We start from the raw sequence: 15,191 nt of genomic DNA, 5'->3' as shown, positions 1-15,191 counted from the left end.
TATTAGAGATAGAGTACTGGCATACGTTTAGTATCACAAAAATTAATAACCGATGCTAATTAATGAAATAATTTTGTAACAGTTGAACTGAACATGATCAATAAAATATCATAATAATTATCGACTAATCGAATATTAATATTTAGTATATTAAACTTACTTAGATAATTTATTTCTAATGTCTATGCGTTCAACTACCAACTGTCTACATTACTAATTTGGCTTGCTGTGATGAATAAGCTTTGTTGTGATTTGTTGTGATGGAGAAGATGAGTCACAGGTGTTGTACATAAAGTTTGCTGGCTAACTGCATGGTACTGTATTATGTATTATAACGTCAACCGTTAGTATCTTAACGGAGAAACACAGCTGGGGTGTATGTTGTTTAATATTTATAAGCTGAGGGGGGCATAGTGCCAACATTATAAATACGTTACCAAATCGCCAAAACCACCTAAGTTAGGGGATGCAAACTGTGAATTACTCAATAAATAATAATATTTCAAAAAATGAAGAGTATTTTATGTTGCTGATCAAAAGATTTTTTTATTTAGAAATGAGTTTCTTTTTCAGGGATGAATTGTTATTGCTTTTCATTTCCCCAATCTGAATAGACAAGGGGGTAGATTGGATAAAATTGGTTGGTGGCGCGGCTGCATGACCCACAAGTTTCTTCCTCCAGTTTGTGGGCTGTTCCAAACTCTTCTTCCTTGTACACAGAGAAATCCTTAAAAAACCAGTCAACTGTTTTTACAATCCACCAAGATTCTGAAACCTCAAAATTAATATCAATAAAATGGCTTCTCTCAACATGTCCTGCCCATCACCATCTTTGCCCAGATTACAGTAAGCTCATTTTCCCATCTTTTATTGTTGCAAATGCTTATGTTGTCTTTGTGTAATAATCCCTTTTGTTCATTTTGACAATCTTCATTTTGGGTTCTCGAATTTGTGATAAGTGCCTTGATTCTCATCCTCTTGTTTTGTTTAATTGGATTTATGAATATTAGATTGGTGTTTAATGTATGGTTTTCGATAGAATGTGCTGTAGTTTAGATTTCAGCTGGGGAAATTGTTGTATTAGTTTGTTGCGGATAACATATAGGTGAGAGTTTGGGAATCAGAGGTTCTGCTAAACAAAATTTGCAGAACCACTATACTCGAGGAAGACAGCTAATTACCTGTGTTTTTCTGGAAAAAATGTAGAATCGTCGGTTCTGGGGTTCTCACCTGAGTTTTAACTAGTATATCCTGATTGTTTTATGTGTTAAAAGCTATTAGACAATGTGAGTAGTGAAAAAGCCAAAAAGGTGTGTGGAGGAATACAAAAAGTGAGAGTCTTGTATCAGAGGGAGGTGATTGTATTCGATAGTGCTGAGTCGGAGAGCGCCTCCATTATTGAATTAAATTCATATTTAAGGGATTTGTGGTTTTTCCCTTCATTTAGAAGTTTTGAATTAAAGTTTATGTTATTTAACTTTGTGTTTGTCATTGTGATTTATCATAAATTTGAGACGTATTACTCACTCCCTCCATCCCCCTAGTTGTTTACATTGGTGGACAGAGACTCGACACACACTTTAAGACTCTTATAAAATATAGTTTGATAAATTATTTTAAACTCTTTTTTCTTGTGAATAAAATTTTAATGTTTAAATTTTTATACAGAACAAGAATAATTTAAAAAAATTGTAAACCTATACTTTATATGCACCTTAAAATGTGTGTCTAAGCAGTTGAAAAAAGTGTAAAGAAATGAGAGGGACAGAGAGAGAATTATTTATGTATGTCGTTTTTACCTGTATTTACATTATAATTTCTACTAGCTTATGACCCATGCAAAGCACAAGTTAAATTTTTTATTTTTAAAATATACAGTATTATTTATCATAATTATAACGTCTTTTTATTTGATTAATTATCATCTTCTTAATATATGTATTTACATTATCATCGTTTAGATATAAAACTTTCTATGTATTGACATTTGATCAAATTTTAAATTTTGATTTTTTTCCTGAAAAATTCATTGTCAAATACATGTTATGATATGATTTATTTTAGAATGATATGTTTTATTTTGGTAAAATCATTATATTGTTTATGATTTCTAAAGAGATGAAAAAAATATCCAGCAACAACAAATTTTAAATTGGCTTGTAAGGTCTTTAATCTTTTGTAAAATTTTAATATTTTAGTTTATAATTGTTTTAGAAGTCTAATAGGTAAATGTAATGTGTAATGCTAGTTGGAATTCTTGTAGGTGTAGTAATGGTAGTAGTTTCAATAGTAGTTTGACAAATTAATCTGGAAGTATAACATAGCTTTAGGTTAAATAACTTTAATTTAAAACTAATTTGTTATAAAAAAATTTTAATGATGTCTTGTGTTTCGATCTTTTTACTATATGTTGTAACATGAACAATTGTTCTAATGGTTATAGTGACATCACATCATTATCGAGGGAGTTTGCGTTTTAATGATAATGTTACCACCACGGCACCACCTTCTTCTTCTTTATCGCAATCTTGTGAATGACGGACTTGAAGTAAATTTTGTATTAATATGGACTTTGCTAATAATTCAATATGGACTACTTTTTATTTTATAACTAAAACATGATATGAATTCTATTGAGTTTTTCATATATTAAATTGTTTGAGTTTTAAAGGTCAAAACGAATAGTTTTATTAGCAATATAATTCTGTTGGTGGGATAGTCATTACATTACTAAATTCTGATCAACATGGAAGTCTTTTTATAGTACTGTAATAATAATTATTATTAAATAGAAAACATTATATGATGATGACCAAATTTTGTTTTTTTGGCATTCGGACTTCTGATGTTCCATTGAAAGGGGGTTTCGCTTGATAATAAAGGGTATAGATTAGTTGTGCTGGCTTGTGAAAGGTTAACTATTTTCTTTCAATTGCTTTAAGGTTCAAGTGGAGACTTGAACATGTATTATTCAAGCAATTTTAGGTATAAATTTATCTCTGTTCATCTGTTGTTGCCGTGTAATTCATGACTGTAGTTTTAGTTGGATATTTGAGGTAATAAACCTAGAATACCACTTTTTCTATGCAGAATACTTCAGGTGGATGTTGTTTGTTCCAAATTGACCCCATAAATGGTCAGAATCATTTGCTTTTTTATTCATAGGTAGAAGTCCACCCATATAAGGCTGTCAGAATTCGTTTGTTTTCTTATTTTAATAATTAGCTGTAATAATATTATTCACCACCGTTTTAACATGCTTGATCAACGAGTCGTCATCCATTGTTGTACTATCATATGTTCTGATAAGTATTTCATGTACAGGACAGTAAATGGCCTGTCTTTGTCCAATGGTGTTCAGTTAGTGAATCTGTTTAATTCAAATGGATTTACATCAGAATCTTCTTGTCGGATGGGTGGTAGATTGGGCTTTAGTATGAAAGCTGATGGCAAAGTCAAATCAACATTACTGCCTGTAAATGGAAGCTTATTTCTTGTGAAGAAAAGCAGGAAAAATGCTCTCCATAGTTCATCCTCATCTGGTATTAAGGTACAGTCTGATGCAGTATCTCTAGGAACACTCTCAGCAGAAACTACTCCGTCTGGCACCAATTTCCCTACTGATAGTGATGAGTATGACTTGGATCATCCCACAGCGGGGTTCTCGTCCATTCCAGAGGCCATTGAAGACATACGTCAAGGAAAGGTTGGTTCTTTTACACTTGCCCTTTTGGGCACTTGTTTTACTATATATTTATATATAGGCTCGAATAGGAACCAATTGAATGAGAGATGAATTGGAATCAATAAGATTCCTCGTATCAAAGATATGGCATCTCTATTAGTATGATTATTCTTCTCAAGGGCCACCATCTTAACCTTGGGTACAAATTATTTTTATATTTCACCTTGTTAATATACTAACTTCACTTAAGGGTGCATAAAACTAAAATAGGGAATGGTAACTCTTGTTTATACAAAGATTTGAATGTTCAACCTATTAGATCTCTGTGTTTCCTATTCTTTCTTTTTTTTTTTTGAAAAATCAGGGGTTCCTATTTAGTTCTCATCTAGTGGTTTGTACCAGAGTATGTCCCGACTCACGAACACATATATATCCTTTATTATGATATATTGCAGATGGTGGTGGTCGTAGATGATGAAGACCGAGAAAATGAAGGGGATCTAATTATGGCGGCATCAAAGGTTACGCCCGAGGCTATGGCTTTCATTGTGAAGCACGGAACTGGAATTGTTTGTGTGAGCATGAAAGAGCAAGACTTGGAGAGATTGCAGCTTCCTCAGATGGTTACTCATAAAGATAACGAGGAGAAACTTACTACTGCATTTACAGTGTCCGTTGTATGTAATCCCTTTTTTCTGTGTCTATAACTAATATTAGATTGCCATAAGTAGTTTGAATTTTCTATTATGATGCTTCACAAAATATTAACATTATACTTGAAGTCACATCCACTTTGAACCTTGACACATGATGATCAATCGTAACAAATATATTGAAGTCAAGATTAATGCTGCTTAGACTTATTTACCTGTATCAATATAATCCTGTAGGATGCAAAAAGGGGTACAACTACAGGGGTGTCAGCTCGTGATAGGGCAACAACAATACTAACTCTTGCATCCAAAGATTCAAAACCACAGGATTTTAATCGCCCAGGACATATATTTCCATTGAGATACAGAGAGGGAGGTGTTTTGAAACGAGCAGGTCACACAGAAGCATCAGTTGATCTCACTATGCTGGCTGGACTTGAGCCGGTTTCTGTTTTATGTGAGATTGTGGATGAAGATGGATCAATGGCTCGATTACCAAAGCTTCGGGAATTTGCAAAAGCGGAGAACTTAAAAATTGTTTCCATCGCTGATCTTATCAGGTAGGACTTGAAATTTGTCATAGCACAAGAACATGCTCGTATATATTTTTATTATTGCATTTTTTTGAGTCTATGTATTAAATTTTCATGAATATGATATCCTCTTTAGTTGATGTCTTAAAATTATCTTGTATGATTTCAATTTGTCTGCCTTTATCATTTATGTAGAATCCAGTAATTTTGTAGAATCTGGTAGTCCGTCCCTATGTATAACCATCAGAACAGCATTTGAGTATCACCAATGTAAGTAGATTGATCGGCTATCTACCTCCATAAGTTAAGTAAGTGTTTTTACCTTGGTTTTCATTTTCTAAAAATGGTAATCGTTAGATATGAAATAGTGCTAACATGAGAGGCAGAGCACTTAATGTCCACAAAATTTATTACTTAAGATGAACCCATATCACTTTTTCATCTTATAAAAGAAAATTACATTTGCTATGTGCTTTTTCTACAGGATAGGAGTAGATTAGTAGAATCATATTTATTCATAGAGGAAGGGATGTCTCTAAACCACATTTTTGTTATTAGTTAGATTGTTACATCTCTCTTTTGATTTCTTTATGTTTTTTTTTATGGTTGAATTTTTTTAGCCTAAAATTATAAGCCAGATCAAGTGTGTACCCTGATGAACTTCTAGTTCTTTTGGTATTACTATCTGGTCTTTTTGCATCTTCAGCTTCTCCATATCTACCTTGAGAAGATACTTTTTTTTTTTCTGTGACAACCTTGGTGCATGTAATTGCATTAGGTTGCATTATATTAACACAAGTCATGTTTAATAATTTGCAGATATAGAAGGAAGAGGGATCACCTAGTGGAACGTTCTTCAGCTGCAAGAATACCTACCATGTGGGGACCCTTTACAGCCTACTGTTATCGGTCAATCATCGATGGGATTGAACATATCGCAATGGTCAAGGTGGGTTATATTCAAGATTTCCAGGAGTTTCTCTAATTTCTTTAACGCACTTTTATGTAATGCACACAGCTCTTTCACATTTTAAATACTATAATTAGGATAATTATTTCCATTTTGTTTCCAGTAATTTTAATTTTTAATTTTGGGTCTATTTACAATGTTTGTTTTGAACAGGGTGAAGTAGGGGAGGGGTTAGATATTCTTGTCAGGGTACACTCAGAATGCCTCACAGGAGATATATTTGGTTCGGCAAGATGCGATTGCGGAAATCAGCTCGGGCTGGCAATGAAACAGATTGAAGCGGCAGGAAAGGGTGTACTTGTATACCTCCGTGGTCATGAAGGAAGAGGAATTGGTTTGGGACACAAGCTTCGTGCTTATAACCTGCAAGATGATGGACGTGACACTGTGGAGGCCAACGAAGAATTGGGTTTGCCTGTTGATTCAAGAGAGTATGGTATTGGTGCTCAGGTATTTCCTAATAATTTGCTTCATTATATTAACTAAACGGGTTAATTATCTAGTTGGTCACTGAAGTGGGCTTAATGTATCAAATTGGTCACTGAACTCGAAACGGTATCAAGATGGTCACTGAAGTGTACATAAATATCAAACAAGTACCTTCAAATATAAATTCAAGCAGTAAAAATATTATTTATAAAGTTTCACACATTATTTTTGAATTTTACCAAAACCAAGTAAAAGGTTATGACTTCTAGTATTTAAAATAATATATTTATATTTTATCAATTTTATTTATTATTTATATTTTATTATATAGTTATTTTTTTTGTTTTAATTAAAAATAAATAATAAATAAGCTTGATAAAATCTAAATATATTATCATAAATATTAGAAGTCATAACTTTTTTGTTGGTTGTGGTAACATTTAAAAATAATGTGTAAAACTTTATAAATAATATTTTTACTGTTTGAACTTATATTTCAAGGTACCTGTTTGATATTTATGGCCACTTCAGTGACCATCTTGACACTGTTTTGAGTTTAGTGACCAACTTGATACATTAAGCCCACTTCAGTGACAACTTGATAATTAACTCTTAACTAAACTAAACCCGGCTGTGGTTGTTACTGGAGACTAATTGAAATTGGAATAGATGTTCACATTTGAATATAAAACAGAATCACAATTGAAAATTTAGTTACATAATTTCTTAACTTCAAATGTTACAAGTTCAGAATTTAATCTTTAAGAGGACCATGATTGATCTTAATATGTGAAATCATCCAATTGTTGCCATTGATTTCTCTTCTCACAGATTCTGTACTGTTAATTATATGAGATATTTACCTCCGTGATAATGGCAGATACTAAGAGATCTTGGGGTCCGAACGATGAAACTGATGACAAACAACCCTTCAAAATATGTGGGACTCAAGGGTTATGGTTTAGCAGTGTCAGGAAGAGTTCCTCTGGTAACCCTTATTACAAAGGAAAACAAGAGATATTTAGAAACAAAACGGGCAAAAATGGGTCATGTTTATGGCCAAGGGTATAATAGCAATGCCAGCAATATCATCCCTGAAAATGGTAAACCAAGTACAGAAGAGACATCAGAGTCATAGTGTGCTTGCTCCTCATTCAGAAAATGGCCACGACTGAGATGTTTAGATAGTGTTTTCTGCAATGTCTATCCAAAGGTAATATAATCTCAATTTCATTGATTAAACTCAATAAGATCGTATTCATGAGAGGAGAATTTTTTTACGATATAATGCCCAGAAACATCATTGTTTTACCCAAAGGGGACATTATTGTTTTTCACAGAGGAGATCTTGTCCATGACATATTGGCATGGATTTATGGTTGTAACTGAATTTGGACGACAGTGTGAAACCTAGTACAACTGACCTTACTATCTTTAGCTACATGAAATTCCCATTTCTGACGTGGAATCTGTAAGATGTGTATGTTCAGGGGATAGAATGGCTTACACAGTTAAGCTGTGTAAGCGGCATGACTTAGAATTCCATACGGGAAAAACTTGCGTTGTTCCAACTTCTCAGGATTTATGGGTATAGTATCGTTATTTGTAGTTTATGCTGCTTTAGAAATTTTTGTAGTTATATTTCTTGCTTAGCTAAGGTAATGGATATTAAGTTGAAAGATGTATTTTGTGTAAAAAGTCAGACTTAGACCGAAAAAAATAGCCGGAGGCAGAAGTTAGCATGTTCAAGTAGGTGATCACTCAAATAAATCTTTACTATTACATTCTTACACTACACAACTATGAATCTATTGAATCTGGTTTTACTATGTTACTATTTTATAGTCACCGGTATTCTATCTCCTGGGGCAACTTCAACAGTGGCTTATTCCAAATTTGGACTTATTTTGCTATCGCCTAACGTATTGTTTGTGTTGTTTTTGCAGACAACAATATATTTTTTCCTGAAAAACAGGCCTAAAATTGTATGGTGAATCGAAGCAGCTTTTAGCTGAAAAACTGATTTTTAGAAAAAGTAGGCCCTTTTGGAAAAAGCTATTTTTCAACTTTTGTAGAAAGTTGTCATAGATTTCATTATCAAACTTCGTCAAAAACATTATTTTTTATATTATAACTCAAAATAAGCAAATATCAAAAATTACCAAACAATTATTTAACTTTTAAAAAATATACTTTTTGTGACAGTACAATCATTTTTAACAGCACACCACCCTAAATTTAGACTTGCAATGTTCACCAACCTATATCACCAGAGCCAATTGAAATGTTAAATTCTAAAAGATTTCAACAATTTCTTAGATGATATCAAAAAATAAAAAAGCTCATATATTTTGAGATGTATTAATCGAGCATGGGAACAATATTTATTCGGAATAGTTTTGATTATTTATAATTTTTATTTTAGTTGATTAAATAAATTGTTAAATTTTCTTTTATTTTCTTTGTTTCAATGTAATGTTTTTCTGATTAATAAATTTATTAAGTTTATATTAATAAGAAATCTTATAGTTTGAAGAATAAAATATTGATGTATGAATTTTGACCAAAATTTAGATCAAACTCTTAGAATGAAAAGATGATTTTAATTTAAACTAAAATTTAAATCAAAAATTACTTCTATTATTGGACATAGGCACATAGCCTTAAAAAAGTGCGAGGGAACCAAAATTATCAAAACTGTCTTAATACTTCATCGGAATAATTTTTCTAATAATATAATGGAGATAATAATTATTTCCCCTTTGTATGCAAGTGTGTATAAATTACAATAATTTGTCATAGAAAACTAATTTTAGAATGTTTTTAATATTCGTCAAGTAACTTAATTGTAAGGAATGATTTAACAGCTATATGTTTACGCGTTTATTTAGTTTTGATTATAAGTGTGGATGCAATATGATTTTTAATAATAAATTATTAATTTCTTTTTTTAAAAAAAACATTATTTTTGGGACACATAGTGGGAGGATAATCTTCAATTTCTTGGATTTTCAGATATATATGTTGCATTCCTTTTGAATTTTAAACATGCGTATCAAAATCTTATAGTATCATATGTGATATTCAATAATGATTTCATAATCACTTAATAATTATTTTATATTATAATAAACATCTAATTTTTATATAAAATCCTTCATAATTTGAAGCATCTCAGTAGTATATCATATGTTGTAATCGGCAAAATTTGGTTAAAATCTCCGAGATTTTGAAAAATCTATAATGAATATTACTCCATAAAAATCTGATAACCAGCTGGCATCTAGTTCTTATGACTTTATTAGCAAAATTTGCCTAATCTTTTATTCCATAAGATCCCACCATACACATTTCTTCTAAAATACAGTATCTTTTTTCTGCTTTTCGAAAAAAGATAAAATTACAATAATAATATACCAGCATACAAGATTTTATGAGGATACTGATAAGTATCTAAAATACCAGTTTTCATCATAAATCTCAAAATCTGTTGAAAACACTAACAAATTCCCAATCAATACTTATCAAATTGTTATTTATAGGCTGCTAATCCTGACAACTCATATCTTATAGAGTCCATAACATTCTCTGCATTCTGTGAAATTCTTCTGAAAATGGCAGCCTACAACAATGTGATCATCCTGATGCTGGCCTCACTCCTGTTAAGATCAGTGGTCTCCGATTCTCCGGCCCCATCGCCTTTCTCTCCGGTGCCTCAGCCGCCTTCGAGTATCGATAGTCCAGCCCCCTCTCCAGGTGACAAGGCTCCTGCTGAGGCTCCAGTGCCAGCAGTTAAATCTCCGCCTCCTGCACCAGGACCAGGCCCTGTTCAGCATCTGGCTCCAACCCCTGCTGAATCTCCGAAAGCAAGTGCACCAGGGGCGCAGTCTCCTGAGCCTTCACCGTCGATATGGACCCCGCCTGCTGAAGCCCCGGCCCCGGAAAGCAATGATGGAGTGAAGAGAGTGGCTGGTGGATTGGTCTGTTTTGGGGCTTTTGTTGTTGGTTTTATGGCTTAGGTCTGTTTTGCATGCTAGTGTTTCTCAGTCAATTACATGAAGTTTTTTTAATTCCTTACTTGTTATTTAGACGAATTTGATTGAGATTTTTTTAATTATCTGCGATTTTGATAAACATTTGATCATTTTTCGTTAAAGCAGTCAATTTTTAATGATTTTGAGGAGTTATTTGCTTGTTTAAGGTTGATAGTTCAGAGTTCTGGTTAACAGAGAGCCCAATTTTATTATTTCTGAAAACTCGTTGAATTATTAAAGATTCATTGTTACAAAATGGAATGGAAAAATACGAATCAACATAGTAAATCTTACACATATTTAGTACATAGAGCATTTCATGTTTAGTAGGAGAATTATTAGAATATGATCTGATACAATGAACATGGAGACATTCCTTATCAGCATATCTGAGTTATTGAAACAAACTTGTATCGGAAGAGTGTTTACAGAGATTGGTCTGATATCCATCTTTCAAAGAGAACATAAGTTTCTAGAGGATTGTATTGTGAAGTTGTGTGACCTCCTCCCTGGAAACAAGAAAAAATAGACAATATAATAATCAAAAACGATAAGAGAAAGTAATTCTCAACTGAGAAGAATCTGAAGTATTGATTGAATGGACTAATGCAGAGTAGTGTTTTACCTTCACAGTAACAAATGTCATTTTGTTGGAGTAAGTCCTTGTGTAACTGCAAAGCCAAAAAGAAAGAAAGACAGGTATAGAGGATGAATTATATTTTTGAGGTGTCCTCAGTATTGATGCATAGAATATTGTATGTACAAGTGAAACTCACCCGGCATATTGGCCATCTACAATCCACGGCCGCCAGTCATCGATGATAGAGTAGTTTAGATTTCTTATCCAAGCTTGGGTGGATTGAAATGGAATTATAAAATCATGGTCACCACTGTGATCACCAAAAGTCGAGGTTCACTTTAGTTTTTGGTCTATTTTGTGCTATATATCGTGTGAAGTTACCTGAATATGAGAGATTTATAACCCTTTGTGCTGAGATTTGCATGATATGGTTTAACGTCCGTAATTAGAATTTCATATGCCAAATTGTCCTGGTTGCATCTTACCCAGGTGCCTATGGTTCCCTGTATAGAAGTTGCTGTTTACACTTTATCTTCTTTCACTGGAAATGTACTATGGTAAATACCTTTCTGATACGCAGTGCTTCTTGTACACTCTCATCATTAAACCAGTAACCATAAAGCGAGAGTGCAGCAACCTGCAATATCATTGTTTATGCAAAATTTTAATGTCTTCATTTTCTGCTAGATGGCAGATGGAAGTAAGTGAATTTTCATCAGTTGTGAGAAAAATCTTAAATGGATCCGCTATAATAAAAATATATGCTACAATGTACATAGATATAATTCTTTTCGCCTCATTTTGTTGGTTGTTATATTTCAGTTGCAATAGTTTTGATCTTCAACTAGTTTATAAAAGCTTGCTGCAGAATGAACCGACGATTATTTAATGAGATAATAGCTTCTAAAATATTTGTTCACCAGTTTACTGGTTTAGGTTTACCCTATCACCCATGACTTACATCTTCTTTCTTCCCAGGTGCTATTTGAAAGGGCTAATGAGATAGACTTGCAGCTTTTATAACACTGGTTCATGTCCACTACTTATGGTTTACGAATCATAATAATTCCTTTTACTTGAATCCAACTCAGTTGCCCAGTCATTCTTTACAAATTAAATTTGAAAAAAAGCCAACGGAAAATACAAATCAAGGAGGACATACAGGACATTCCAACGCAGAAAGTGATGACTCTCCAGATCTATCTATAGCAGCTCTTTTGTCAACAGACAGTGATCTGCGCAGCTGAGGTTCATGTCGGTCACATTTTTTCTCCAAAATATTGTACTGATTAAGTCCACTGGTGCACTGAGAATATATAATGAATATTGAATAACCAAGTAAAATTGAAAATCAAAAAAAGGAAATATCTACAAAACTTGCATGAATAGCAACCTGCTCGTAAACCTCTAGACTTTGTGAACATTCAGCACTGTCAGGATCTGATTTCTGATGATAGAGCCCACAACTTCTCCTCAGTGACTGATAAACCAATCAGTAAAACTGTTAAAAGGCTCTTGACACTGTTAGTTATCCAAGAATTTAGAGATCATGTAAAATAGAACTGACCTCGTATAGTTCATCTGATATAATTCCCATTCCATGTGAAAATAGGATTGAAAAGTTTGAGTCAGCATAAGATGTTAAAGGATTTCCAGCTAGGTAACCCTGAAATTGCATTCCCTTAGTACATGTTGGGAAGTTTGTGGATGGGTTCCAGTTAAAACTACAAATTTGAGGCTTAATTTTCTTCACATCCATTAGAGAACTTTTATATTTATGAAAACCTACTAATTTTAAGGAATATACAAAGTGGATAAATATCAGCTACAACTCTAAGTTCTAAGTCACAAATTTTTAGTTATTAACCACAGCTGGTCTCATCAGTTCTATAAACAGATTAATATATCATAATATATTTTAATATCGACAAACCTTAAGATTAATAGACGGTTCAATAGCTGCTTCATTTTCTGCATTAACATAGTTACATAATTTATTAGAAAATATTCCTGAATTCATACGACCCTTTTAAGTAAGCATAAAGCAGCTGGCTTACCATTTGAGATGATTTGAGTGACAATTGGAACAAATATTCCCGCGTAAGAGTCTCCACCAACGTAGAAGGGATTTGAAAGGAATTTAGGATGACTAAGTAACCACTGTGAACTATTTCTATCAGGAAGCATACTTTGTAAATGAAGTTTTCATATACTCTTTAATAAGAGAAGACTCAAGCTTTCCACAAATAGATTCCTTACCTTCCTTAAGAACTGGACAGCTTGAGCACAAGCTTGGCTGTCATTGGAGCTAGAAGCTACAGATGTCCTTCCGTAAGAGAAACCAGTACCGACTGGCAAGTCCAAAAATATCATACTAGCTATCTACAAACAATGTGCATTGCCAGTCTCATATCATTAAAAAATTAAAAAAGCATGTATACTATTAGGCATTAGTTATAACATTTCAATTTTATTTATAATATTTGTAAATTCAATATCAACATTGTAAAATGCAATCTTGAAAGAAAGAAGGTTTTATGACTTATTTGAATGTCAGTGCACAATGCTTTTTCCAGGCTTGCATAAATAAACAAGGATATTTCCAGGATTTGAATCCTGCGCTTCTCAGGGTCATCTGAGGTTAGAGCAACTCCATCTAACAAAAGACTCCTGCTACTGTGATTTGGCGGATAGAAAGTGCACCAAGCATGACTATGAAAACTTAATGTGTTTGGTTGGGGTGATTGAAAATGGAGGGAAGGGAATGAGATTTGAACTATTCCATTCCTATCACCCTTAACCATTCCATTCCTATCACCCTTAACCAAAGCTCAAACCCTCCATTTTGTGAAGGAATGCTCCATTCCTTATCATACCTATTTTCAACCCAAATCTTATCATACAAAATTTGCACTCACTCATTTTTTTCAAAGTCCTCCCTCCTACACTCATTCTTTTATTTATACTCATTCCATTCCATTCAACCCAACCAAACACAACATTAAATTACTAAATCCTGTAAATTAACAACGTGAATTAAAAACATTATCAGAAATTTAATTCACAAACCAAAAGTTTTATTATTCCCCCCCAAGTTCATGTCACTAGATTTTGAGGAAGAAAATATAAACTATTACATAAAGAGACACACCTTTGTCCATGTGTTATGATTTGAATACAGGGTAGGCAAAGTCCCATTGTACCTCTCTTCCCTAAAATATAGTGGACCTGCAATTATGCATTATCCGAACATAATAATATCAGGCACTACGCATTATAAGCTAGATTGATATAACAGAACAAGAGTGTTGGGCGCACAAGCAATTTGAAACTCCTAGTTTAGGATAGCATTAATTTAATGTCATGTGTTGTTTGTGTTGAGTGGGTGTCAACCCAAGTCCCGCATCGAAAAGATAAAAGAAGATTTATCTTGTATATAAGCAGCCGAACAACTCCATAAGTATGAGGCCTTTTGGGAAGAGCCCAGAAACAAATCCGTGGAGTTAAATGTGGTACAGTCAAATGCAAATGTAGTTCACATAATCATTGGAGCATGAGTTCTATTTTAGTACCAAAAACTACTTTTTGGTGTCAAATTATAACAATAGACTTGCCATCTTAACAAGTCATACATTTCAAATAATAAGCCATAGACACATACCTATTCCATTAGCAAGAGCAGTGAAGCCAGAACAACCAGGGCCTCCTGTCAACCACAGAATAAGAGGATCCACCATCGGATTTCTCTCCGACTCAACAAAATAATAGAACAACTGCACATCCTCTGATTCATCTACCCCCACATACCTGTCAATACAAAAAATACCTCTGTCATACACAGCAGCATGCAAGCCAAAAAACACACACAGTACCTTACCCAGTCTGAAGATTAAAAGGAAGGGGTCCTCTGAAACCAGGGAGGAATTTAACTGCTGAATGAGAGTCTTCAACCACCTGGTTTGACACAAAGGCCAGGACTCCAATAAGAAGCAGCAGAAAATACATTTTATACACACTGCCCATTCCACTTGGATTTGGCTGCTGCTATTTTCATAAAACAATATTCTAACTTCCCTATCTGTCTCTCCATATAATAGTGGCTGTGCTTTGCCCTCATATTCTAAATATTGCAACTTTATCAGCCCCAGATATTTTTGTGGGTTACATTCAATGTTTTCCTCAAGGTTAAATAAGATTTTTAAGCAAACTATATAATGGAAACAAATAAATAAATATTGGCAAAAAATGTAAAAGATAAATAGTAAAATACTGAACTTTAGAAACAATATTACATCTTAAGTATTTAT

The 15,191-nt window shown here is 33.2% G+C and overlaps 3 protein-coding genes across 3 annotated transcripts; 2 read left to right on the top strand and 1 right to left on the bottom strand.

Moving 5' to 3' along the window:
- The first annotated feature begins 528 nt into the window (after positions 1-528).
- On the top strand, positions 529-7,881 carry LOC108205355 (bifunctional riboflavin biosynthesis protein RIBA 1, chloroplastic). The gene is made up of 7 exons (XM_017375290.2): positions 529-846; positions 3,325-3,706; positions 4,141-4,362; positions 4,576-4,898; positions 5,691-5,820; positions 5,995-6,291; positions 7,151-7,881. The coding sequence occupies exons 1-7, from the start codon at positions 797-799 to the stop codon at positions 7,406-7,408; spliced, it is 1,662 nt and encodes a 553-aa protein (XP_017230779.1). The 5' UTR covers positions 529-796; the 3' UTR covers positions 7,409-7,881.
- Positions 7,882-9,884: 2,003 nt separating this feature from the next.
- On the top strand, positions 9,885-10,289 carry LOC108220042 (anther-specific proline-rich protein APG). Its single transcript, XM_017393686.1, has one exon. It carries the CDS (start codon positions 9,885-9,887, stop codon positions 10,287-10,289), a length of 405 nt encoding a protein of 134 aa, XP_017249175.1.
- Positions 10,290-10,562: 273 nt separating this feature from the next.
- On the bottom strand, positions 10,563-14,986 carry LOC108206272 (serine carboxypeptidase-like 12). Its single transcript, XM_017376554.2, has 14 exons — positions 14,762-14,986; positions 14,546-14,691; positions 14,036-14,112; positions 13,144-13,266; positions 12,942-13,044; positions 12,818-12,855; positions 12,452-12,550; positions 12,278-12,364; positions 12,047-12,190; positions 11,450-11,521; positions 11,266-11,387; positions 11,081-11,194; positions 10,930-10,975; positions 10,563-10,813 (listed from the first exon to the last, which is right to left on the bottom strand). Exons 1-14 carry the CDS (start codon positions 14,905-14,907, stop codon positions 10,730-10,732), a joined length of 1,401 nt encoding a protein of 466 aa, XP_017232043.1. The 5' UTR covers positions 14,908-14,986; the 3' UTR covers positions 10,563-10,729.
- Positions 14,987-15,191: the final 205 nt, after the last annotated feature.

The sequence above is a fragment of the Daucus carota genome, chromosome 1 (assembly GCF_001625215.2).
Source record: "Daucus carota subsp. sativus chromosome 1, DH1 v3.0, whole genome shotgun sequence".
In the NCBI taxonomy this organism is placed as follows: domain Eukaryota; kingdom Viridiplantae; phylum Streptophyta; class Magnoliopsida; order Apiales; family Apiaceae; genus Daucus; species Daucus carota.
This window is presented reverse-complemented; position numbering and strand designations above follow the sequence as displayed.

Bases quoted from the DNA above. Each gene is read 5' to 3' on its own strand.
- LOC108206272 (XM_017376554.2), bottom strand. From the start codon at position 14,907: ATGGGCAGTGTGTATAAAATGTATTTTCTGCTGCTTCTTATTGGAGTC. The intron at 13,045-13,143 runs GTAAGGAATCTA...AATAGTTCACAG, and splicing joins CTGTCCAGTTCTTAAGGAAG to TGGTTACTTAGTCATCCTAA. The intron at 12,365-12,451 runs GTCAGTTCTATT...TTGGTTTATCAG, and splicing joins TATCAGATGAACTATACGAG to TCACTGAGGAGAAGTTGTGG.
- LOC108205355 (XM_017375290.2), top strand. From the start codon at position 797: ATGGCTTCTCTCAACATGTCCTGCCCATCACCATCTTTGCCCAGATTA. The intron at 5,821-5,994 runs GTGGGTTATATT...TGTTTTGAACAG, and splicing joins AACATATCGCAATGGTCAAG to GGTGAAGTAGGGGAGGGGTT. The intron at 6,292-7,150 runs GTATTTCCTAAT...TGATAATGGCAG, and splicing joins AGTATGGTATTGGTGCTCAG to ATACTAAGAGATCTTGGGGT.
- LOC108220042 (XM_017393686.1), top strand. From the start codon at position 9,885: ATGGCAGCCTACAACAATGTGATCATCCTGATGCTGGCCTCACTCCTG.